The sequence below is a fragment of the Dermacentor albipictus genome, chromosome 7 (assembly GCF_038994185.2).
Source record: "Dermacentor albipictus isolate Rhodes 1998 colony chromosome 7, USDA_Dalb.pri_finalv2, whole genome shotgun sequence".
In the NCBI taxonomy this organism is placed as follows: Eukaryota; Metazoa; Arthropoda; class Arachnida; order Ixodida; family Ixodidae; genus Dermacentor; species Dermacentor albipictus.
In genome coordinates, this window is record NC_091827.1 from 35687695 (window position 1) to 35706761 (window position 19067).

The 19067-nt window shown below is 47.2% G+C and overlaps 3 protein-coding genes across 4 annotated transcripts in view; all 3 read right to left on the bottom strand.

The window, feature by feature from the left end:
* LOC135905716 (uncharacterized) overlaps positions 1-10014 on the bottom strand; it is a 37990-nt gene extending 27976 nt beyond the window's left edge. Inside the window, exons 1-6 of one of the 2 annotated variants that reach the window (XM_065436695.2) lie at positions 9877-10014; positions 8565-8683; positions 8426-8494; positions 6950-6973; positions 5738-5750; positions 2753-2856 (exon numbers count right to left, since the gene is read on the bottom strand). In XM_065436695.2, the coding sequence (XP_065292767.1) occupies positions 2753-2856; positions 5738-5750; positions 6950-6973; positions 8426-8494; positions 8565-8568 (214 nt within the window). In that variant the 5' untranslated portion in view covers positions 8569-8683; positions 9877-10014. The remainder of the gene's footprint in view (positions 1-2752; positions 2857-5737; positions 5751-6949; positions 6974-8425; positions 8495-8564; positions 8684-9876) is intronic. The other variant, XM_065436696.2, reaches the window with a different exon arrangement.
* LOC139047814 (uncharacterized) overlaps positions 1-19067 on the bottom strand; it is a 205694-nt gene that overhangs the window by 150979 nt on the left and 35648 nt on the right. The window lies entirely within an intron of this gene.
* LOC135905700 (uncharacterized) overlaps positions 14616-19067 on the bottom strand; it is a 37889-nt gene continuing 33437 nt past the window's right edge. Inside the window, exons 10-11 of the mRNA XM_070521230.1 lie at positions 16894-17031; positions 14616-14839 (exon numbers count right to left, since the gene is read on the bottom strand). Of these exons, the coding sequence (XP_070377331.1) occupies positions 14669-14839; positions 16894-17031 (309 nt within the window). The 3' untranslated portion in view covers positions 14616-14668. The remainder of the gene's footprint in view (positions 14840-16893; positions 17032-19067) is intronic.

The following is a 19067-nucleotide window of genomic DNA, read 5'->3' on the forward strand; positions in this document are numbered from 1 at the left end:
TGGTCCTCGGCTACTATCAGTAGTGAGTGATACTGCTGATGCGTTTGTGCGGGGCGCCACAGCCGGAAGAGTAGTATGGGAGAGAACAACCAAGCATGACATTTTAGGTACGGTATTGCCATGCCAGTTGTTGCAGGAAAGCCAGTCATCTCTCTCACGACCCATTGTAGTGCAGCGGGTATTCGTTCACGCCGGAAGCCAAGCGAGCGAATGCCGTTGGGATCACACGCATCCTCTTTATTCTCATCTGGTGACGTAAATGCGTTGCCCCTTGCCACTCCCGACACTTGCACACTGGCCATTGCAGCGAATAGAATTCGGCTAAAAGGAAATTCGGCATAAATTACTTCCCCTTAAGCAAGCGTTGGCGGGCGTTTATTGACGCCGAACTGAGATGGCTGTCCACTAGGGTCGGCCTTGTCAAAGCACATGTCATTGCCATGAATCCTCACGCGGCACTCATACAGACCAGGATTATACGGTGCAGGAAAGCTGTAACCACCGACATTCGCCGTTTTGTTTGCCTCACAACGCGAGTGGCAGCTTTCCATGGACACCTTCACTTTAACCGGGCTTGCAAAAGGAGGGGACTCATCCCTCGTTCTCTGCGACTGAACCGGCCTGTACCTTCCAAGTTTGGCCTGAGCGTCGTCGCAAAGGCAGAAAGGCTGTTCTCCAAGCAAGGAGACGGGACTGCCGGAACACAGCTCAGAAACTTGATAACGAGACGTTCTTTGCCCGATGTCGCCTTGAGTTCCGCTGTGCGGACCACTTTGCTGGCATCCAGCTACACGCCAATCATGAGGCCAATATACGGGTGCGCCATGCCGAGTTTACGCACGAAGTCAAACTGCACAGACTCTCGGACACAGCCAAACCCCATCGTCCACAGGGCGGGACTGCGGCGTTACATAACCTGTCTTCGCACAGACTTGATCTTTCTGATGCCTCCGTTCTTGAGCTAGGCCGGAACTTTATTGTTGGTCCTGCCCTGGACATGAGAAAGGTGGTTTGCAGTGTGGAGCACACCGTCATCCAAGTTCATCAGTCTAGAGGCTTTATGACAACTCTGAGATCGCCATTCTCCCTGCTGAAAAGGGGAATGCCACAGTTCTCCTGGACACGACCATGTAGAAAAGAAAAATGCTGGACCTGCTTGACGATCAGAACAGTTATGTCCGGCTCACCCGGGACCCTACCTTGAAGGTACAGTGAGAGCTACTGAAACTCCTAGTGGAGGTGTTTCACTTTGTTTCTCGCAAGCGTAAGTCCCTCTGCTACTCGCTTCTTTGCCGTAATGGTCCGACCCCTGCGCTTTATGGCTTACCAAAGATTCACAAACCTGATGTCCCTTTGCGACTTATACTCGAATTTACGCGTTCCCCCCTGTGAAAGGTATCCAGCTTTCTGCACAGAACTTAGTCCTCTCCAGTCGGATAAGGCACAACGCATTTGCGCAACTCCACCGATTTCGTTGCAAAAGTTCGGGATCTTGTCCTCAACGACGACGACGAGGTGATGGTTTCGTTTGACGTTGTGTGTCAGTTTACTTCCACTCACACTACATGGCCGTGGAAGTTTGCTGCTGCTCTCGACGCAGATCCGGCTCTACCAGAACGGTCGCCATTTGATGTCCCCGACCTGAAGAGTCTCCTCACTTCTTGCCTGGGCAAGACCTACTGCTGTTTCGATAAGACCGCCTAATAGCAAATGCCCAGCGCACCAATGGTTGCCTTGGTCTCGGTGACCGACGCGAACCTGACAATGGCATGGCTGGAAAGTCGTGCGCTCACTTCTTTCAGCCCAACGACAAGAATTTGTCTACGCTACGTTGATGATTGTTTTTGCGCAGTCAAGTGCTGCGGTTTGGAAGCTTTCACCAGGCATCTAAACAATCAAGCAGATTCCATTCAGTTCACGGATGAGATGGAGACGGACCACAAACTGCCTTTTTTTGGACGTATTGGTGAAAAGAAGCAATGGTACGCTTTCTTTAACGTGTTCAGAAAGAGTAGACACACTGGCCGGTACCTGTACTTCTTGTCCGCGCACCCTGAAGCTCACGAGAGGTCAGTAGTTGCCCCCCTGTTGGGCCGTGCGAGCCGCATTTGCACGAAACCCGAAGACATAAATTCCACCCGCCGTGGTAGCTCAGTGGCTATGGTGTTGGGCTGCTGAGCACCAGGTCGCGGGATCGAATCCAGGCCACGGCGGCCGCATTTCAATGGGGGTGATATGCGAAAACACCCGTGTACTTAACACCCGGTGCAAGTTATAGAACCCCAGGTGGTCGGAATTTCCGGAGTCCTTCACTACGGCGTGCCTCACAATCAGAAAGTCGCTTTGGCACGCAAAGCTCTATAATTTAATTTATTTTTAAAGACTCAAATTCCGACGTGCAGATAATCCGGAAAGATCTTTCGTCAAGCGGTTACCACCCTGGGTTCATGAATGCCGTGGAGCACCGTTTGTTTGGAGAAACGTTGGGCACTCCCGACTTGAACCGTTTCCAAGCCGGCATTGGCCGTTTGAAGAAACTAGGTTCCATTCATTACATTCAGATAAGTTTTGCTTGGTTGGTGTACATCTTTCTTTGTGACGTCTCATCCCTACCAGAGGGGCTTCCGTCAAGCTCTCTATTACAGCTTCTTAGAAGCCTTCGATACGCTTCCTTTAGAAAAAGTTAGTAAAATTCAATTTATTTCGTTTTGTGAAAGGAAAGAGTCGACTCATCCATAATTTCAGTGCTTACCGGAATCACTCGTTCCAACGAGGAGAAAGATCACCAGGCAGGCTATCCCCAGGGATATCAGGCAGAGCACAGCAGCCACATATATGCTCCGGTTCTCGTCCTCCCTGCAAGGTATTTCGCACGTCTTCAATAATAGCGAAATAGTTTTACGCTTCGGCAGGAGATCGTTGTGATAAGGTAAGAAGTAATGTCCCTTTCAATCAATCAATAATAAATAATAATTTAATAAATCGATGAACCAAATTTATTCGTGCGTCAATTAAAATACAGGGGTAAAAAAATGTTGCACTTTCGCCCGAAAGGCGAAGCACGGATTGCGATAGCAAATTAGTCAATAGCTGCGCGAAGTAAGGATGGTAGTTTTATCAGGCGTATTAGCTTGTAAACATTCGCTGACTAACTAAATAAACAATGATATTATGCGTAATCGAGAATGAACGAGGACGCAGAAAGGGACAGACACACAGAGAGTGTCTGTTTCTTTTTACGTCCTCGTTCAGTCGCGCTTACACATGCTATCACGTGTTCAAACCAGCTAGCTCACCAACGTGTTTTAACTAAATTAGCAAGCATGGTGTCATGCGCGCACAGGTAAGGGATGAACCCATCTAGCTCTATGAGTGCGGAAAATCACGGTCAGAATGTTGGAGTGAGGAATCGCGGCAGGAGCAGCGAATGAATCGACCGTGATGCATCTCTCGCTTCAACTTGAACGAAAAGTGAAAAGCATGACACATACGAAGCTACCGGCACTTCGCGCACTCTGCAAACCTTGCAGGCCGCTTTGAAGATAGGCCCGCGCGGGAGCGCACTTCGACCACGTCGCAGCTCGCGTTCGAGATACGGTGCCCGCCCGGCTGCGCTGTGAGCAGCATCCGCCGGAAAAGAGCGCCCCTCCACCACCCTCTCTCGCCTCACCCTCGTGCCTCGCCTGCGACTGGACACGGCACGCTTCCGGTCCTAAAAACCCTTAAGCTTCATGAAGTAGTGCCACGCTTTGAACAAAGCCGCCTCCTCCTCGCGCAATCTGGCCGAAGCCACGCCGCGGCGCTATTGGCCTAATAGCATCACGTGGGCCCTCACGCCGTGCATCAGCGCCATTTTTGCTCGAGAAGCGTCTGCGGAGTGGCAAGGAGCGCATGTCGGCGCCGTTGCTACGCTCGAGCAATGTAGGCGGCGCCACGGTCGAGGAGTGAGCGTGAAAGAGAGGAGAAACGAGGAGGAGGGAAGGCGGAGGAGGAGAGCGTCGCTACTTTACGAAGTTGAAGGGTCTTTATCCGGTTCGCCCTTCCTCGCTTGCACACGCGAGACTGGGCCGCGTTTTCCGGCTCACCCTCGCTCGCCTTCACTCGCACATACAGAATGCGGCGCGCCGCGACGATTTTATCGCCCTTCGAATTTATACGGAACATCACGGCGACGGCAGAAATGCGCCTGGATTGCCCATACAATTGCTATCGCAGTAAAGAAAATTACCGGCCGATCAGGCACCTTGAGTGGTTCTCACCTCCATGCGTTTGAGTAGCAACATTTCAGAGTACACAAATTCGTAGGTATGTAACAAATAACAAACGCCATCGACAGAAATAAAAGTGTCACTCTTACCATTTGGCCCTCTGTCTCAACCATATGACCCGTACGGGGAGCTTATTGACGGCTTCTTATTGAGGACCGAGAACTTACTATTCCTTCAGACGGCTACGACCTTAGCCAGTCGTTCCATAGCTCACTCGCCGGTCGCGCCTAGCTGTCGTTGATAATAATGGTTTCCATGCACAATTACTTTATATATTTTATGATTATAGGCTTTAATATTGGGAGCCGAAGCTCCCTCGTATTCGTTTTCCTTCCTGCATGACCTGAAACAATGCATCCAACCGAGCGCTGTCTGTGTGAAAGGAGAAATCGTTTGTCTGCCTCGACCGGGCCACGCAGGTGGTATTTATTTGAAATAAGTGAAAGGGATTACCCTGGAACACTTACAAAATTATATTATGCGGTTTTACGTGCCAAAACGGCGACATGATTATGAGATTATGTGGAATAATTTTGACCACCTCATGTTCTTTAACGTGCCCCGAGTCACGAGACACGGGTGTTCTTGCATTTCGCCTCCAGCGAAATGCGGCCTCCGCGGCTAGGATTATATTGTTCTGGTTCTTCGTGCTCATCTTTTTCTGTTCATTTTTCGCGTTATTTCCACATTAGCTCGGCCGCAACGAGTTAGTGCTTCGAATGTTCAGCAGGTGTCAGGGGGCCTTCAAAGGCCATGGCAACCACTGGTTACCTCTTTCTGTTTAGTAAGAACCAACGCATCTTTCACCTTGCTCCTGCTCTTGTTCGTTCAAGGGTGTTTTGATAGGCAATTCCGCTCGACACGGCGTGCGAGTGCTGCTACCTGGCGGTGTCTTCGAGCACTGACTATCTCTTAGTAACGGAGAGGTATAGTATTTATTGCTTGCAAGTGTCAGTGAGTCTAGTGGTGGGACTTAATAAGCCTTCTGAACAGCTGAATCCGCATTACACTAGACAAGGGATACGCTCGTACATGATCGTCCCCATGTAGCATCGAAAGGAGGGCTAACGTTAAAGGCTAGCTGAGCTAACGTTATGCAATGTAGAGCCAATGTATGCATAAGCTGGTTTAAGAGACACACGTGCCGAGCAAGGTGTCACGTAATATTCACGGCGTTTTACGTTCCAAAATTTGAAAAAAAAATACATCAGCAATACATTTGGGATTATCGGAGCTACTACGTAGATCTTTAGGGATGGCACGCTATAGCCGTATTGATGGAGCGTTTAGGATCCGGAAACGGCAAGCGACCTCGATGTGCGCGATGGGTGCGAGAGTCCTGATATGCTAACTGCCGGATCACTAATGACTGCACGATTGCACAAGTCTCTGGTAAAACAACGTCACTAGGGCAACTCGCATTGGCAGATCACGCAATACTCTTGCGACAACTCCGTATTACGCCTTACCCAGGATCCACACCTAAAGAAATGGTAAAGAAAGGAGGGGTGAGAAAGGATATGGTACTTGAGAAGGACAATATAGTGAGCAAGTACGTAAGTTTGAGCAAGAGAAATTAACCCAACACCATGTTTTGTCTTGGTGAAAAGGCAGGCGTTTGAAATGATGTATTGAACAGCTCGACACACACAACACAGTAAAGATATACACAGCTTTCTTCTGGGTTGAGCGTTGTACGACTGGCCGAGCCGCAACACCGTTGTTGTTCTTACTTCACGGAATGCAGCAGGGAATAGGAAGGTCGATTGCAATCGAAAGTGCACATTTCAATTACAAATACCAACGCTTTTGCCTATTGAACCAGTGACAATAATTATCAGGGAGAAAGTGCGCAACCAACAATCGCAGCACGTAGGGACATATCAAGCGTGCAGTCAATGACAGCCAGATAGGTGGGTCGTTACTGTTTAAGTTATGAAGCAGGAAGCTCATCAATAAGGATTTAGTCTTTGAATTGTTGAAGATTCGCTGGTTTAACACGAAGGACATTCGATCGGTACGAAGTGCCGTAATTTGTACGTGATGATTTGTTTGTGTAGGTATTTATTTCTGCCGGGCGGCGGGTCTGAATAAACCCCCTGCGCAGATGAAGTCTCATTACACCTATATAATTTCCTACACAAGCGATTCATACGTATCCTTTTAAACATACTAAGTAGAATCAAAGCACTTACGGTTGACATGTCTGTTGAAACGTTTTTAACCGCTAGCCTATACTGGAAGAGTAATGACGAAAGTGCACCGGAATGTGAAATAGCAGTTCAGATCTAACCGTTGCTATGAAATCAGTGAATGCCTCAATAGGGATTTGTCAGAAAGAACAGGGCGCAGTATCTCCTTCTCGGGTGGGAAATGCGCGTCAATGTTTGTGAAAGAATTTGGATGCTCTGCAGACAAAAAAAAAGAAGAAAGAGATGGTAAAGCATTGTGATTGCTCTTTCTAGGAAGAGCAATTCGAAACTCGATGCCTGGCGACATCCTGTATTTACACTTGGAAAATATCACTCAATGCTTGTAGGGCTGTCCGTGGTTTGTGCTCTAATCTGCCTTGTTTGTTCAATAACAACCAGATTTCTTCCTATTTTTGTTCTTTACTATACGCAGCCCGGTGGTGTTATCGGCAAAAATATATGAATAAATAAACAAGCTACAATACTTACTCGACATCTCGCTGAAACCAATGCCTAAATGAAAACGGAGGAGAAATAATTCAGTTGCAAGGGATGGTGCGCGCATGTATCAACATCTCGATACGTTGCATATCGAACCGAATTTATGGTAAGAAGGCTCCACCCTTAAATAAAAAAAAAATTATAGATGGAGCTGTCGCCATACGAGAGCACGCTATGAAGACTAGTATAAATAAAAACAAATTAAAAACGCATTAGGCAGGGCGAAATGTCTTAGATAGGCTGGCAGGACTTTCGTAATGTAAACTCATACTTGTCAGTGGCTGCCCTGTGATTCTTGACAAACGACAGAACTGACACTGACAGAGAGACTGATCAAGACTCTAGATAGTGGAATGATGTTGCATGGCATCGAAGATAATGAAGTGGAGGTACTGGACAGCTGCCCAGCATCGAGCGCCACCTTTTGCAGATTTCCATCGACACCACGTGACGACGTTCCACCTGGTTCATAAAAGTAGCACGGCAAGAATGACAGGGCCGCTTCTTTCGAGGATGGCGTTTGCATAAAAACGTCGGCCAGCCTATCCGAGATGGCTAACCCTGATCGATATCCATTAGCAGCGAAAAGTTGGCTTTGTCAGAGTCGGTGCTGAACTTGTCCGCACCTGCCACGGTTGCCGAGTTGCTATGGCGACCTGCTGATGAGCGCGAGGTCGCGGGTTCGGCTCGCTGTCGTGGCGATCACTTCGCGATGTGAACGAAACGTGAGGGACGTGAAGGTCAAGAGAATTCGGCGCACGGTGAAGAGCCAACAGGCGGTCAAGATTATTCCGAAGCGCTTTACTATATATGGCATCCCTCATGACTCATTACACGGTTTCGAAAACGTCATGATGTAATGTAATCTTAAATGATATCCGGTTCGGATATGGTTCGCCGCGTGTCATCAGACACGTATGCCGATGCAGATAACGATCAATTAAGGGAAAATGAGACATTTACTTAACCGCAGCAATTGCTATGATGGAAACCTTCGTAGCAATTCGGTTTCCTGTGTAGCAATTGCTACGATTAGGTGGATATCTCATTTTCCCTTACTTCTCTCCACCTTGCAGGTTTCCGCAGAGCGAATACGTAAACCCTTGCCTTTGGTTCAAGTTGTTGTTAAATTCGACTACGGCCTGCTATCTGCTAGCGGCATGCTAGCTCAGATGGTGGCGCGGCTGCCACGAAATGGCGATTGTCCCGGGCTCGAGTCCCGGACCAGGACGAATTTTCCTTCAATTGTGAGGCTTTTCTTTCGAGGAAACCGTTTGGGTTTCCTTCGTAGTCATTGGTACGATTAGGTGGATGTCTCATTTTCCCTTGATTACACCTCTCCACCTTGCGGGTTTTCGCAGAACGATTAGGTGAGATAACGATTACGTGAGATAACCATCAGCTACTCATATCACAGTTCTTTCTGAACGTAATTCCAGTTGGAGAAATAAACGTCACGCTTACCCGACATCGCTGCACTTTCCACAGTGCTTGACATAGCAGACGGGGACGACTCGAACCCAGACGAATCTTCTGGAAACCAAAAGAAGCGGGCAGCTCAGAGATGGCACAGTCCGTGCAAATCGACGTAACATTTACCTACCCATTGTTTAGCGTTCTTGGACGTTCGTTGGGCGACGAAGAGTGGGCGAGGCTGTGAAATGAGCCGACAGCCCGTGGTCAGGCGAAGTCGATTTTCAACAGATGATCAAGAACGGAGCGCTGCGCAAACAGTGCGTTTCTGATAACCCGTAATATGTTAGGGACGACGCGTGCTAAATTTTAGCCGAGCGGTTGCATGCCTTAGCTGTGATGGCCACGGTGTGTGTGTACGTTTTTGTAGCGTACGCTGGAAATGAAGCTGAAGCGAGCCGAGAAAGGGACGATATGTAGTCGGTGATGGGATGAAGAACATGAACTACACATGCGAGATTAGCCGCGTTTGCGCGCATTGGACTGTGGCACATCGCGTCATCTTTCTAACGAATCTAATTCGTGCGGACAAGGACCATGCTTTGGGGAAGACACGTCGCTCTATTCACCTTTGGCGAATTTGAAAAATCCTGCTTTTGATGTCTTTCACCCCAGCGTAAGTCGTTTCCGGGACAAACATGCTTACGTCGGGACAACTTATTTCCAACATTCAATAGCGCTAAAGGAGCGACGCTATACAATAAATTTTTTCTTGGGCGACTTGGTGTTTGCTGAACGACACGATATTGTAGCGCTAAAAAACCGAAGAAGATTCTAAGAGACAGAAAGAAGAGAAGGTGTGGGAAGATGTGAGATGAAGAGAAGATCTAGCGCCGTCTTCGCTTCTGTCTGTCTCTCAGAGTCGTTGTTTCCCTGTTTTTCGCGCTACACTCTAATGTCGCTGAGCTATGCCACATTTATACCAAATCGCTGCAGGCGCAAAGCCGGCGTGATACTTGACAGGCTGGAAATTTCTAGTCAGCGAAGTATCAGCTTCTTTGCTTACACTGCGAAGATGAGCAGCGTTACATATTAGCTACGCAGTTGTCAAGGAACTTGAGACGCTGTGTGCTCTAGATATCCAGGGAAGGGGAAAGTCTCTACTGTGGCGCAGACATGTAAATCGAATAGCTTCTAAACAGATCTTATCTTCTTGACGTCTGATTTCATGCGCAAGGTTGCAAATGATAGACCTGCTTTTTAAAAACAGGACAAACTACACGTTCTTGTGAGCGCACTAAATTCGCAACCCCGCGAGCCAAACGGAGCCTAAGTTCTGCTACGTGACGCGTGTTCCGGACGATCAGAGATGTATTGCTAAGCAGCTGTCGCTTGAGAGACGCGTCGGAGTTCCCTTGGCATATCGGCTTATCAGCGCCCGTGGGGCAAGAAGCCGAGAACAGGGCCTGCAAAAGGAGCGTCTCCATGAAGAAAGGACCCACCCTGAGAGCCACAGGGGCTCACGCTGACGTGTCCCGGTGGACGGCAGCCGAATTTCTGCGCCGAGAGGGCACGACTGCAAGGACGAGAGCCGACGAGACCGGGTGGTAGGACTGGGCACGGGACCAGAGTGAAGGGCTGCCGAGCTGCGTGACTGCTGCCGGACAGTGGGGGCCCGAACAGAACGCTTTCGCGTGCCTGTCTGCAGGTGCTCGCTCGTGGTAACGGAAAACGGCCCTGTGGGTTTCTTGAACCCCCGTCGAAATGACGCAACCCAGTGAGGACAGTTTGGGATGAATCGGGGTTACTTTTAGGAACGACATGTTTTATTTAAGGATAATAAAACTCGACAAGCTGACGTGGTTGTTGGTGGTAATAAGTCTGTGGGTCGTGCCCACTATGGGAGTTTGCAAATACACAGCTTGACCTTTGAAAGTGGCAGTCGAAATGAAGAAAACTTAAAATAAAACTATAACAATGGTCCTTTAACGCCCGAACACAATTCCCCACCAGGGAGAATTAGAAAATTTTGTTCATTTATGTTTCTGGATATGGGGAATGGATCTGTATGAAAAAATTAACTAAGTGGCATTCGAATTCAACATATTTGGTATAGTAAGTAACTTTAGTAAATGGTGCGCTGAACTATCCACAACTGAGAATCTTCAGCGCATCAAAGCGCCGTGCTATATGCTATGCATAACTTTTTCCGTGCTTATAAATCGTAACGTTTAGTATATGCAATTTAGTGTAGCATATACGATGCATGGTCATTACAGCAGACAGCTTACAAATGCTTTGTTTGCCTGTTTTCGCGTGCAAATTACGAAGAGGAGAAGGAGAAGGAGGAGAAAAAATAAACTTTATTTTAGGACAGCAGATGTGAGGTCTAGGCCTCTCTACCTAGGTGACGGCTTCAAGCACTTGAGCCCTGGCGGCATCGTCGGCCAGCTGGATTGCCTTAAGCTTTTCGCAATGCCGCAATGGTCGCATTTTGCCGCAATGGTTACTTTGCGTAAGGAGTAGGCGTTGTTTAATATTATATACTTGATACAGTTTTATCAGGAGATAACGGTATATCCTAAGGTCACAAGTGCATGTTTCGTGTGGCCGCTTGGAAAAAAAAATGTGCGTGGGCTGTTCCGTTTGTAAATACATATATGTGACACTGAGAAAAATAGAGATAGAGTTAGAGAGCACTTATTTCAAGCATCGAGGTGGTTGCATGTGGCACTGAAGATCACTTTTTTTTTCAACTCTCTTTTGATTTCGATGGGGGCGAAGTGCGAAAACAACCGTGTACCTAGATTTAGGTGTACGTTAAAGAACCTCAGCTGGTCCGAATTGCCAAGAGTCGCCCACTACTGCTTGCCCCATAATGGGATCGTGGTTATGGCATGTAAAACCCCTTAGTTTATTGTTAATTCGCTAATGTCTCTTTTGACTGTGCGGATAGCTATGTTCTTGGACGAAACCGCGCAAGCGCAGGTGAAGAGCCTGGTCGGCATTTGTTGATTTTCTGTATTACGCCCGTAGTCTATAACAAGTATTCTTGCGTAGATTTGAGTACTTGCATGCTGGAAAACCCGCATTCGCTTTTGTACGTGGCATTGGCTCAAATTTATTCTTTAGTGCCCATCATCAAGCAAATTGAGAATTTTCATTTTCGCTAGCCACCTTAAATAATTCTGAAGTTTTACGTGCAAAAATGATGATCTGATTATCAGGGATCCACATTTGCGTCCAACTTCTTTAATCATGCATGGTTACTGACGCAGTTTCTACGAGGGTCGCCCGGTCGTTACGAAGTTTTACACACGCAGCAATGAAATTAGCCCGTTACTTCAGCGTGTCCTTTATCCATGCCAAAGAGTATATTCCCGATAACGGTGGTAGTAAAGGAATAGTGTGCTAATGAAACTTATGTGATTCCATGCGATGACCTAAAACTAAATCGGGCGATTGTTTCGGGGGCGCCTACGAGAAGACTGAACAGAGAGGACACGAGAGTTTGCAGATACACTCAGGGTGCGAAAACTAAAGAGATGTAGAACATGTGCAAGAAGAAAGTTTCATTGGTACGGTAAAATGTAGGAAAATACCCGAGAAGGGTAGAAATTCGGCCTTGCGGGTACGACATAGTGCAAGTGAGCGCATAAAACAGAGACCACGGGGGACAGCAGCGCGTGTGTTGTATCCACTGTCTGCCCCTGTGTTTCGCGCTTCCCTTGGGAAAGGAAAATACTTATATGCATTCCAACAGTATTCCAGACCACACTTCGCTGTCAATTCATTGCACACGACTTGGTGAGCGAAGCGTTTTTCGCACACATATATTCTGTCGGCTGAAGGGATCGATCCTTCCTCGGGATCGCACACACTGGTCAGGCGATCATAGTCTTTTTTTGGGAAAAAAAAACAAGAACTTAGCTTTGCAGGACTTGTACCCCGTATTAGAATGCGGGACCAAGCAGTTTCATTAAAATACTCGACACGTTGCTGAGAAAACGCGCGCAAACGGACCATGTGACATCATTCCCCCCCCCCGCCCCCCCCTTAAGGACCCGACCTACTCGTTCCTTTTACAGACTGAGCGCCGGAGATGATCTCTCCACGGCGCCACCGCCCAGTTCATGCACATCTCACATTATTCCAACGTGGGCGCGAGCACTGGCGAACAGGCAGGCGGCAGACCCCTGCGCAAATTGTCCATACTCTAAAACATAAGAATTAAGGCCACCTGGTGTTGGCGCCATAGACTACTGGCTGCAATGGAATTCGGAGCAACTGCGCGGGCATCTGAAATACAAGCGGATGTGGCATGGCTATATTTTCGAATCTCGGAAGCTATGGCTAAGCGGAGCGCTCTTTGAGGAAAAGCCGGCAGATGGCAAGAGTGATCTGCGGCGTCGACAGGATGGATGGATGGATGGATGTTATGATCGTCCCCTTTGGATCGGGGCGGTGGGTTGCGCCACCAAGCTCTTCCTATTATACTGCTTAACGTCCTACCTAAGTTAAACAATAAAAAAATAAAAAGGATAAACACTACGAATTTCCACATCCAAATTTTCTGATCCCCTATTGCTAACTGGGCTTTTGTACGTCTCCGTTTTTTTGTCGTTTCCCTACTTTTCGTCCTCCAATCGCCTCTTACTAATGCCTATTGCGGACCTGTTTACTTTTCCACTGCTCCCTCTGAACCCAAGGGTTTCAAGGAGGCCAGTGGTGCCTACATTGACCGCTGGGTGGGTAGACGTCTTCACATTCTAATAAAACATGCTCCATAGTTTCCCTAGCTTTACCGCAGCAAGCACATGCTTCTTGTTCCTTCTTATATGTCGATATATAGGTGCATGTCCTAAGGCATCCCGATCTCGCTTCGGAAAGTAATGAGCTTCCCTTTGAGCTTTCATGAATTGTTTCTTTTCTGATTTCATTTTTTCCTCTTAAGTATTTACTCATGGCAGGTTTCCTTTCCATTGCCACCACCCATGTGACTATTTCAGCCTCTCTGACTTCCCGCTTGACCGTCTTTGTTGCTGTGTTGCCCACCCAACAGGGTACATACTTGCTGGAAAGCTTCCTAGTTCTTTTTCTCCACTGTGAATCGGTGTTTTTCCTGTACCTGAATACTCTCCCAGCCCATTTACTTTCTTCCATATTCCTCAGGCTTTCTCCATACTCAATTTTACTGCGAGCTTCCCTCACTTCAAAACTAGTCCAGCCCATATCACCCTGCACAGCTTCATTTGTAGTCTTCCCGTGAGCGCCTAATGCGAGGCGACCCACCGACCTTTGCTTCCCATCGAGTCCTGATTGTACCTCTGATTTAAAGCAAACAACCGCATTTCTATAAGTAAGTACTGGAACCAATACACCTTTCCACATATTTCGGAGGACTTCGTACCTATTGTATCCCCATAGCGCTCTTTGCTTCATTATGGCTGCATTTCTCTTCCCCTTCAGTCTTGTTTTTGCTTGTTTCCATTTATCTATTGCCCTCGTTTATCCATATACCAAGGTATAATTATTCTGATACCCGAGGTATTTCCTGGCCCTGTACCTCCGCTGTCTGTTCACCGTTTTCGTTGAATTCCATAACACCTGATTTTCTTACACTAAATTTAAAACCTAAATTGTTGCCTTCCTGTCCACACATACTAGCCAGACGTTGCAAATCGGGACGCCTTGACAACAGCGCCGCAGTTCAAACGGAGAGAAGCGGTACTATCGAGGCATCCTAGCGGCGCGTATAGGCACTAGAATTTGACGTTGCCTTCGGCTCCAAGCTCGGCGTCCTCAGGTTGGGATTAGGGAAGGCTAGTGCCCTTCTAGTAAGTGCCGGCAGGTGGCCAAGGATGACGAGCTCCAAGCTTCAAGCGTTACTGTGCCGGGGGAGGCACGGCGCAGAAGCTGTGGCATCCAGCTTGTGCCAGCAGAAAGTGGCCGCAAACAGCACGGCACACAGGACTGCCGGGGTTCACAGTCCTCGAAATGTTGCCTCTGGGATCCGTGACGTTAGAACGGCTGGCCGCGCATCTTCAACGGCTCTGGGCACGGTGGTATTAGGAGTATCACTCCCTAGCTCCAGGGAAACGTCACTCCCATCACATTGAATCAGAGCTTTTCAAGAATTTTGGGACCACCAGCACGGGCTTTCGTATACCAAATTTCGAACACGGTGACTTTAACGCTGTCGCGTTAAAAGACAATGAGTCACGCCACAGTGAAGCGCAGAAATTGATTTTTTTTACATTTTTATCTTCCTCCTTTCAAATCGCCTGCGTTGTTTCAGCATCCCTCGCCTGACGGAAGAAATGCTTTGCAGAAACTCTCTTCGAGCTCGAAAGGCTTGAGACCGCCGCAATTCTTTCCCGTGTCTTCCAGGTGCACGTTGAACAGCATCCAGGCCACTCGACTACGAAGGTCGTCGCTGCCAGTTCCGCCACTGACGTTCAAGAACTGCAAAAAAAAAGGTCAAAGGTAAAAAAAAAAGGTCAAAAAGGTCAAAAAAGATCAAAGGTACACGCGTTGCGCTCCGCAACGCGTGTACTCTTGAAAGCCGACTGCGACAAAATTTTTGGAATGCGTAGTATGTATGCCTAGTATGAGACAGTGTCCATGTCGAGGAACCTCCGTGCAAAATTTGACCTTTGAAATACGAACAGTAGTGTCATGCAAAGCTCTACAAAAATAGCCGCTTCCGATACCAAAACTGAAAAAAAAAAAGCCATCCATCACCACTTGCCATAAGTGACGGATAGCCTACAACTCGCTGCTTATCAGCGTGACCTCCGAGATTCGGGGCCGGCCGCGGCGGCCCGCGGCTTCCTGGGAAAATATCTGAGGCGGCTAGCTAGGATCTACGTCGTAGCGGCAACTACACCAGCAGCACGCTTCGTCTGCTTGGGTGCTGTTTAGACGCTGATGAGAAAAATATAAATTACCGTTTATTTGCGTTACAAAAGCACAATAATCCACCCTGAGCTCTTAAAATTTTTATGGAGTAGTAGCTGTGTGCCAGTCTACAATGAACACACAGCCGCAATAATATTTCTAAATGTGTTGGGGTAGTAGAAAAGATACAGGCATTTGGTGAACGACTGTACATGTCCGCCGCGGTTTCTGACTGCACCGCAGTCAGTTTCCGATGAGAATTTTAGCTTGCCCGTAAACGTCATTACCGCTTGCGGTATACCGGGTTACCAGGGTGGCGTACGGCCGCATCATCGCCGGTAGCGACATCTCGTTACGCAGAGTTTAACCAGATAGCGCGCGAAGCTAATACTTCACTGACCTACTGTACTCTACATAACTGCTGTTTTAAAGCGTTGGTAGCGAAAAACTCCTTAACAAGTGCACCCTTTATGATTTTTTTATCACCGAGAACACTCACGCGATACAAAAACAGTTCGCATTGTAGTTGAGCAAAGTGTCACGCGATGTCGCAATCAGCATTGACGTTGTCGTACACGGCTGCGGTAACCGGGTAATCCGTAAGCGAAGAAAAGTTTACGGACACACTAAAGCTTTGCAATATTAGAGGGCTTTAGCTTGCCTTGGAAAATTCTTAGTGTTTGCGGTATATCGGGTTACCGGAGAAGTGCGCCGAAGCACAAACGCTGGTAGCGACATCTCCTGATGCTTCATTTAACCTCAACACTTTAGACACGTGTCCGCGTAAGATGAGTTACCGAAAAAAATTGACTCGCCATTCCGGCTCTCCGAAAGTGGAGGTCCAGCGAAGTTTTTGAGTATCACCACTACAACAGCTGAGGCTGGTGTAATGCTTTATTGATGGCTCCGATGCTTGTTTTATTTGAGCTTGTGCTTTGTTGAAGTGTATGCTGTTCTCGTGAAGTGTTGCATGGGTGATATCAGTGAGAGCACGCACTGTTCGCTTCACTTTGCTGAGGGCTGGTATCATCTGCCTTACGGGGGTGCGAGCCATTGTATTTTTGGCGTGCTCACGGGGGGTATGATCCATTGCTGCTTGGTGCTTGATTAGAGCTTTTTGTTCAGTGAAACGCTCGCTGTTCTGTACTTGTATGCGTGATTAGACAATGTACGCACGGTTCGCTACGTTTTGCTGAGTGCTTGCAGCCTCTGCATTTCGGGGGGGGGGGGGGGAGGGGAGGGGATGAGCCGTTGCATTTTTGCTTGCCTTGGGGGTTATGAGCCATTGCTGACGACGATAATTTTTGTTCACGGGCAGACACGAAAAATGCCGACTACCGAAAGGCTAACAGCTCCGGTGTAAAAAACAACAACAACAAAAAAAAAACGTGTTCCCGATTATGACGCTGGCGAAAATTTACACCAGCTGCAATGTAGAGAAGTTACTTGGCGATTGCAATAATTATTCTGCTCTTGTTTGAATAAGTTCTGCGCCACCAGTTGGCGCCACCAACCCGGCCGTCCTCTGTATACAACCCGTTAATCCGCAAACGGTAAAATGTTTGCGGGAAAAAATTATCCAGACGAATTACCTCACGCTTGTGCTGCTATGTACTGACCCTTTCAGTGGCTGAGTGCTGGTAGTCCGTGAAGACGACTCTCTTCTTGTTACCGGCAGTCGGGAATCCACCGTACGTGACGTACGGTGCGGCCAACGTTTGCTTGCCTTTGTCGACGTTGTTCGCCGTTCCGCAGAGCTAGAACGGAACGCCAGCAGTCGACGTCGAATCAGTACCCTCGAAGCCCATTAGTAAGCAAAAAGGCAGGTGCAGATTCGATGCACATGATGACATTTAATGTGAGGCGAAAGTTTTAATTGTAGTGGTTCAATAAATGCTGACGGTGTGCCAACATTTGAAACTTTCGAATAACGAATCGAAAGTTCCCCTATTCGACTGCGTCTTCCAATCGAATGGTCGCTATTCGTAAATACGAAAGGCCTTTTGAGTAGCTTCCGAATATTTGAAATCGCCAACCGTACGGGATCAAGCATAACAGTGAACGAAAAGTGCACTAAATTTCATCCATGACTGCAGAAAAATACGGGAATTGAGATGCACTGGAGAAGACTACGTCGCCCAGGTAACCAGAATGTTTCTGCTAAACAGCTGGCATACACAATCATCAACGAGTCCTAAGCGTGCGAATAAACTGCTTAATCGTTCCGAATGCTCAACTGGCGCTTTTATTGAAGAACGATTCATAATGCGCCATATTACGACAATCTTGCTAATGTTGAACATATAGCAGTACATGAAGCGGTGTTTATAGTAACGGTCAAAATGGCCTGCTCAGTATTAGAAAATTATGCGACATTAGACTCACTTCACTTCTGGCACATTTCGATTTGTATTCAATTCGGTTTCAAGACTTCCCATTCAATGCCAATTCCATTATGCGCTATGTACAAGCCAATTCGATGCTTGTAATAATATTTATCGTCGATACAGCTACGAAGTGAGGATCATAAGGTGATGTATGATGGTTGTCGAGGGCTGAATGGTGATGAGAGGTGTGTACAGAAAAAAAAAATACGAGAGATACTGCACCTACCGTATACAAACACAGATAAGGATTAGAGGGGTATCTCAAACGGACAAATGTGGTAAATGAAATGTGTAAATTTTCTATGGTATTTGTAAGGGTTTTGTAGAAGTCTTACGTACATAAAGTATCGTATTTAAAGCAGTGTATATTCCATCAATTTTGCCCATTTTATCAGCGGTCTTTGATGTGACTTAGTGTTAGATCTTTATTGCGGGGTTACAGAGCTGTGAAGTTGGTATATTCGTTCTTGAAATTTTCCATTTTCCTAGATATTTATTAGGAAATTGACGGCATAAATGGAAACTCTGGTTCCTATAATTACTTTATTTCGACTTCTTTTAAATGCAACAATTATCCAATCAAGTTCGGCGCAGTGACTAGCTATAAAAATATATTTCTCTGTTCCCATATATTTAGGTAGCAAGCCCTGTGCAAAAGCTTCAAACAGGAAATACTGAGAACTTTCTCCCATTGTTTTCTTCTTCTCTCAGCATTTGCTGTTTCCCTTTAGGAGCTGTAAATGCGTCAAACGTCCAAATTCCAAGCAGTCCCCGCTCTCAGCCATGACTGCCTGGCGGCAGGAATAGCAGGCTCCTCCAAATGGGATATTATGAAAAAAAATGCAAGTTTCGCGAGCCAGTAGGACCACGGCAGCACGACACGATAACGAAACAACTGAAACTCCAAACCGCGCGCGGTGCAGAGGCGAAAGCGCAGAGTCGAGTGACAACGAAACCATTTCGTCCACCCATACTACTCGAGGGTAACGTCAAAATGTTATTTTTTTCTTCGAATCGTACAGAAGTAGACAAGTAGCATTTTCTTCCCTCTTATAACCTGATGAAATGATTTTTTTAATACGTGTAGTTGAGTACTAGTGACATAAATTATGATGAGCAGGGCTCATCATAATTTATACTAGCCGATACTAGCCATCCGGTTCTAGCCATCATCGGGCTAGTATAGGAATGTCGCGGGGGGGGGGGGGGTGTCTCAAATCGTGTTATGCATTTTTCTCAATTTATCGGTTACTAAAGCTCTGTTCGCGATTATATTGACGCGTTAGACGTTCTACAGCATTGCTTTATCACTTTGACTCCACTTCATAGTAACATTTAGCGTCCCTTTAAGGCACCGCTGTCGCATCTATGCGCGAACTCCACGCAACAACCGTGCCAGGGAGGAA